General features: G+C 30.9%; 1 protein-coding gene across 1 annotated transcript in view; it reads left to right on the top strand.

Annotated features, from left to right (window-relative positions):
• LOC111625708 (zinc finger protein 271-like) overlaps positions 1 to 4,207 on the top strand; it is a 23,307-nt gene extending 19,100 nt beyond the window's left edge. The window contains exons 4-5 of the mRNA XM_023368929.1: positions 96 to 409; positions 3,620 to 4,207. Coding sequence (XP_023224697.1) covers positions 96 to 409; positions 3,620 to 4,121 — 816 coding nt within the window. The 3' untranslated portion in view covers positions 4,122 to 4,207. The remainder of the gene's footprint in view (positions 1 to 95; positions 410 to 3,619) is intronic.
• The last annotated feature ends 3,385 nt before the right edge of the window (positions 4,208 to 7,592 follow it).

Below are 7,592 nucleotides of genomic sequence, written 5' to 3'. Positions count from 1 at the left end.
AGAATGCAAAGAAGGTTCACACAAATAAAATATTATTTAATACAATTTTTTTAATTGCAGATAAAAGGAACCAAAAGAAATTTTTATGTAAACACTGTAAGAAGAACTTTACAGCTAAACTAGATTTGCAACGTCATGAAAGAATACATACAGGAGAAAAGCCTTACACTTGTGATGAGTGTAATCGGAAGTTTTCTGTAAAAGGAAGCTTAATTAGACATCTTCGCACCCACACCGGAGAAAAACCTTACACTTGTGACGTATGTAAACAAAAATTCTCTCAAAAAGGAAACTTAATTACACATCTTCGCATTCACACTGGAGAAAAGCCTTACACTTGTGACGAGTGTAAACTTCTGTTTACACAAAGAATAGACTTAATTAGACATCTTCGCACCCACACCGGAGANCAACTTTTCATTAAATAATTGATATTATATAGATTTAATATTTGCTTAATCAAAAATAAAAACTGAACTGCACGCTTATAATCTTGTTAGATATTTATATTTCATTCAGACTTAATCGAATTTATTTACTTTTTTATAGTGTGATTAATCAATTTATATTTAATTTTCTAAGAGCTTTGACAATAAGGGTGCGACTATGCAGACGCGAGCAAGCGAGAATATGTGGCGAGAAGAAACGAGACGCGATAAATATCAAAACCTGTCAGATATATGCGAGAATCAGGAATTCGCTCTAGCCAGCGTTATTTCTCGCTTCTCGTTTGTGCATGGTTTTCCTTTGCGAAACTAAATCGCTCGCAACCTGTCGCTCGCTCTAAATTCGCGTCTACATTGTCGCACCCTAAGAGAACAATTAAATGTCATATTATTTAACGTAATTCTTGCATAAACGAAGACCGTTGTAATTTATATTTATTGGCTAATCACACAGCAATCGAGTATACAATTATTTACAACTGTAATAAATTGCTTTGAAATACTTGATTGCTATTTGGTAAGCTTTAAAATAGAAATCGAAAATACGTTGAATAATAATAATGTAAGGGCAAGCAGCAGAGTTATCAATATTAAGTGTCATATTGTTCATTTAAAATTGCCGACAACGTTGAAATTAAATAAATTTAGCACATAAAAACGAACTTAAATTATATAAATATTAGAAATTCCCACATCAAGCTTGACTGAATGCTTTTTATGAGAAAGTAGGGATTGAATCTAACGGGTTCGTTTGATTATTATTTCCCATTGAATTACTTTTAATTAGTAATAATTAGCCTATAATCAACCTGTGTTTATGAATATAATAGATAATAAATTAGTTTAGAAAATAATTTATTTATTGATTTTATAAGTTATTTTTTTCTGGTATTACGATTAGCTTAGATTATTTAGGGCATAGTTTTATATACAATATATAAGCGTTATCTAAGTTACCTTTTCCTCAGTATACGAAACATCTTTATTCTAATTTAGATTTATATTTTACATACGTTATTTAAATATATCAATATTTTTGGAAAGGTTTTGTTTACATTATACACGTAAAATACCTGGACGTCAAAAAGGTTTCTCTGTTATTATTGACGCTCTCCTCTTCACTTTCAACCTTGGTAACAGTTCAGGGTTACGTTACGTACGGACCTAAATCTAGACTTCATGACGTCATAGAAGGAGTACGTGAGAATATTCGGATAGTGTTCTTTTTTGTGATAATCATTGATACCTTTCTCTAATTTAGAAAATTTATTTTACTTCAGTAATTACTTTCCTGGTTGTCATAGATAACCGAGGAAAACTATGTCCATCGGTGAAAAAAATGACCATTCAAGATTCTTAGTTTTTTGAAGTCGAGACCTTAAGTAAAACGGAATTTTTCTGTATACAGTGGATGATCGATTAACGAACATAATCCGTTCCAAGATTTTGTTCGTTATCCGATTATCGATTTACCATACGTTTCTATGGGAATTTGATTAATTCGTTCTGGAGACTCCCAAAAGTAATAAATATATACTTTCTTACTGCATTTATTCATATGTAATAATAAAAATACATGTATACAAGGTCTTGCATTTTTATTTGTTATGTTTTTTCCGTTGTGGGGGTTAAAGAATTTGTTCAATGTCGATTGCTTTTCTGTCTTCTTCATGATTTTTCAGAAGTAATTAATCGCATTGTAATTGTAGACATCCCTACGCCTATTAACCTCAACCTGGTTTGGATGCCATTTTAAGATCGTTTTGTTCTGACATTCTCCCATTTCTTCAAAAGATCTTTAATAGCAGATATCGGCATAAATCCGCTTTTTCAAAAGAAAACGTAAAAGAATTGTTTCTATCAGAAATATAAAAGGCTAGAATTACAAGGGAGATTTTCAAAGTTCGGGGGAATACTAACCGTTCAGTATATACTAGATTGAACGTCGATGTCGACGTCTCCCGCGCTCCGAAAAGTTTCGAATTGTTGCCTGAAGACAAAGGAAGACCAAACAGTATTCGTTATTTTACTTCGCTTCTTGTGTTTGTTCAGTGAAGTGTTCGTTATCCGATTTGTTCGTTAACCGATCACACACTGTATATGGATGTTCTTGTGGGTGTGTGTGAAATGCACTATTTTCTTTACGTTTCCGTAGCATAATAACTCGTTTGTTTGCTTTCTGTACAAAACTTTGAAATTTTTAGGAATGTTTCTCTACTGGGAGTATTGACGCAATTCAATTTTGGTGGTTAAAGATCGAAGGGGTAAACAGACAAACGAAGGTCGTGTCACATCTGCAGTAGTGGTCCTACTGGAGATATGACAAACGACCCTCGTTCACAAACTTAATGATTTCACACGTTATTCCCATTGACAATTTTTATAAATCTCATCCCTACCNTTCATTTAGTTAATTTTCATCTTGAAAATACAGAAAACAGAAACTAAAAAGAAAAGGAAAAGAACGAAATCCAATCTTGCAAGAATGAAATTCATTATTCCCTCTTTAAAATTTCTATTTTACAGGCTTGAACGTTGTGAATTCTTCTTTTTATGAAGGAAGTATTTTTTTAAATACAATATTCGTTTTATTCGAATTTAACATATACAATTATTCATTTAACAATACGAATGAATAGGATTATGAATAAAACATTCTAATGTTAAAGTCAAATTAAATTAAATTTTATAGAATTTATTTCATATGTGATGTTATTACTTGTAGTTGTTCTTTGGATGAAACACAACGTTTAGAAGAAAATATTTTCCAAGATTATAGAAAAAAATTGTATATTCGATAGTGTTTTACTTGAAGAAGCAGGAGAGAAATCTATTTCATGAAATAAGGATCAATGGAATGAGCATGAAGATATAAAAACACTTTAAAATGTTTTACAGAAATTGTTTTCTTTAATATGTCAGTCTGAATTATCTGTGTTTGAAAATAACATTAGTAATATCACTAATATGATATATTTATACTCGAACTTTGTCATTTCTAAAATTAGTTTTCATGTTTTGATGCAGAAATGTGCTTTTCGATATATAAATGTTTATTTTTAGTTAAATACTATTACTGGTTATTTATTGCTTCTATTGAAAAAAATTATTTTATTACACACAGATAAAATATTATTTAAAACAATTTTTTTAATTGCAGATAATAGGAACCGAAAGAAATTTTCATGTAAACACTGTAAGAAGAACTTCACAACTAAACAAAACTTGCAACGTCATGAAAGAATATATAGAGGAGAAAAGCCTTACACTTGTGATCAATGTGAACAGAAGTTTTCACGGAAGGAGCACTTAATTAAACATCTTCGCACGCATACTGGAGAAAAACCTTACACTTGTGACGAGTGTAATCAGAAGTTTTCTGAAAAAGGAAGCTTTATCAAACATCTTCGCATGCATACTGGAGAAAAACCTTACACTTGTGATGAATGTAAACAGAAGTTTTCATGGAGGGCGAACTTAATTACACATCTTCGCACGCATACTGGAGAAAAGCCTTACACTTGTGACGAGTGTAAAAAGAAATTTTCAGTAAAAGGAAACTTAGTTAGACACCTTCGGATCCACAACGGAGAAAAACTGTATGAATGTCAATTATGTCCAGAGAAATTCATTCGAAACACAGACCTAAAAAACCATTACAATATTCACAATTAGAAATAATTTTTCTTCGAAATTTATAATTTTTATTTATGTATAATAATCACAAGGTACAAATAAAACCAGTTTAAAATTAAAATCATTTTTTAATTTTATGAATTTCTTGACAGTTTCAACTAAAAAAGCATCACAATATTCATACTCGGATGTAATTTCCTTGAAATATAATTCTACAACAAACAACTTTTTTGTTGGTCGACAGAACCCTGTATTTATTATCACACGTGGTGTTAACAAAATTTAATTTCGAATTTGCTGAAATTATCTATTTGCAATTTTTTGCTTGCATATCTAGAACAGTATTTATGTATAAGTTTGTTGGAAACACGCTTTTAACTTAATGAGTTTAATTATCATGACTTCATATCAATTCCCGAATTGTTAATATGTAATTAAAATGTTATGTAAAACGTTCTCGAATAAAGAATTGTTTCATCCACACTTGTCCGTATTAATTTATTCGATTTAATTTCGACAATGCATATTTCGGTCTGATCCTTAATACAGGAAATTTTTGTTAGTTCGTAAGTGTACTTTTGTCCCGGCCGTGGGTATAATAGATTTTCACATGTTAAGGAATTCGGTTAGTTCGAAATTCGAAGTAAAAATTCTGCCGGAGCAATGATATGTGTAAGTTAACTCGTTCGTTTCCATTAGTGTTTAACAATTTTTATCTGTTGGCATGCTTGAAGCTATAATTAAATTTATGCAAAAATATGATGCGATTTAAAGTTTCGTTTGTAAAGATTTTATCTTCGTAATAATTGCCACTTAACCTAATTTATTTGTTTGTATTTTTAGTGAATTAAGCCAGTATTATCGTTTTTTTTTTAAAACAAAGGCAGCAGATTAAAATAATTTTTGTAAATTAATACTTTCATTTTCATAAAGTTATTAGCATGAAAGGTTTGATTTGCATTTAAAAGTGGCGTGATAATTGTTTTTAGAAACCTGCCCAATGTCCAGCTATTTCTAACTTGAAATAATTTGAACTATATAAATTTTTAGTTTATTTTTAGTTAAATACTATTACTGGTTATTTATTGCTTCTATTGAAAAAAATTAATTTATTACACACAAATAAAATATTATTTAAAGCAATTTTTTAATTGCAGGTAAAAGGAATCGAAAGAAATTTTAATGTAAACACTGTAAGAAGAATTTCAAACCAGTGTCGTGTTGTGACATTTGATGATAGGGAAGCTGTGTTTCTGTAAAAAGCCGACTTTCAGGAGCAATCAGTCAGTGATTTTCTAGGGTTTAGACCATCATTGTATATCCATCACACATTTTATTTTAACAAGTAAGTTTTTATAATTTTACTTTTAATTTTAGCTTTATATTATGACTAGCAATTTAGAATGTAATTGTGAAATTGAAAATTTATTTCAAAAAAGTTTTGGCTCGAGACCATATAATGAAAGAGAAAACATTATTAAAAGAGAAAGACCAATGCCTAAATCTATCTATATATATATAAATGGACGTGTGTGTCCCTATATTTCTCTCTGCAGCCAAAACTACACATCCCACATGAATGATGTTTGTATGTGATAGTAGCCCCAAGTCTTCATTCGTGCATTATGGTGGTTGCGTCTCGATAGCTATAAGGGTGCGGGAGATATGGGGCTGAAAGTGGTTAAAAGTGGAAGATTTTCTATTTCGATTTTAAAAATTTTCTAATTTAAATTCGAGTTGGTTCGATTGTAGAACGATTGTAAACGTTCCAGAAAATTGATCAAATTGAAAATAGTTCGTTTGACTGGACGTAAAAATTTTCTAATTAGTCTGGAAACGGGGGACGTAATTCTTACATTCTGTGAAAACGGGTAAGATTGGCTATAATGTAATTATCTTAAGCTTCACTATCGTTACTTTTTGCTTACAAATAAAAACCCAGCGAAGCGGGTCCTTGCAGCTAGGTAATTTAAACACGTCAACAAAAAAATTTGTTCGACATTTTCCCGATAAAATTTATGAAGACATAAAATAGCTTTGTGGATGCATAAAAATGCAAAAATTGTTTTTGTTGGCCTTGCCTACTGTTTTCAAATAAAATTACTGTGTGGAATAAGAATGGCTTTGACGATTTAAATAATTTGACTAAAGTTCGCAAAAGACACGAAAATCGTAAATCTCGCATCGATTCTTCCGTAAAATTGAAGCAATTTGGAAATCAAAATATAATAGAATTTAACATTAGTACACAATATAAAACAATATTGAAAATTATAACATGAAAGTTACGGCTAATAGGTGTATTATATTTAAATTAGTAGGTGTTATCGAAGCGAGAATTGGCATTTAGAAAGCGTAGGGAATCTATTAAATCTAATATAACAGAGGTAATTATATTGAACTTGCTTATGTATTAAGTGCGTTAGATAATCTATTAATTAAAAATACATTTAGAGAAGTCTATGGTTTTTAATGGCTTATCGAACAAACGAATACGAATGGACCCTAGACTAGTGTCTCACAACCTTTTTCTTCTTGCGGCACACCTATGACTCAACACGGCACACCAAAATGTTATTTTCCTCAAAAACGTATGATATGATACTATTAATAAAATTACACAATGCCACAAACCTATTATTATTATTATTATTAAACAGACCAACACCTGTAAGCAAATTTATTTTACATTTAATTTCTTAGAATACATAAAAATGCGTGGCTTGTATATAATAAAGAATAAACAAACATCGTCTTATTTCATCAGTGCTGCGGCAGAGAATGAAATACACGCATAAAAAACACAGCAACTGTGATTAAAATGTATAAATAAAACTTGAAATTAATAGAATATGTAAAATTTACGTCACACCTTCACCTTTGTGACGGCACACCGGTTGCGGAACACTGCCGTAGACCATCACTGACTGATTGCCCCGGGAAGTCGGCTTTTTACAGAAACACAGCTTCCCTATCATCAAATGTCACGGCAAGCCACTGAGTTTTATATGATTTAATGAAAATAAATTTACTTCAGAAGGCAAAATTTTATTGTTTTTCAAATATCGCAGTAGACGGGCCCTCTTTTCGTTATCGAATCTGTTTATCAAAAGCACATGCATGGGTCGAAAACAGTCGATTTTTCCCTATACGTAAAGTAACATAGCAGACTCTCGGACGAAGGTGGATATGTTGTGTAAATTTCCAGACTTTCCCCAACTTTTTAAAATTTCCTTACAAATCTAGAATTTTTACAAATCTTCCCTTATCATCTAAATCACACTCTATTCCCTACGTTTAGGGAAATTTTTAAATTAGGGTTCTCACTGCAGAAGGATTCCCTTTTTGTATAGGAATTTATTCCTGTAAAAGATTCAGAGCACATGCAGAAAGAAAACAAACGAAACAGGAAGTAGACGAAGACAATACTGTAGTAGTGTGGTCAGAGTCGATAGATTAACTGGTCTTTCGACTAATAGTTCAAACTTAGCTAGAGACAATATTTGCCGC

Source organism: Centruroides sculpturatus, unplaced genomic scaffold (assembly GCF_000671375.1).
Source record: "Centruroides sculpturatus isolate CEXI.00-Female unplaced genomic scaffold, Cexi_2.0 scaffold99, whole genome shotgun sequence".
Classification (NCBI taxonomy): Eukaryota; Metazoa; Arthropoda; class Arachnida; order Scorpiones; family Buthidae; genus Centruroides; species Centruroides sculpturatus.
This window is presented reverse-complemented; position numbering and strand designations above follow the sequence as displayed.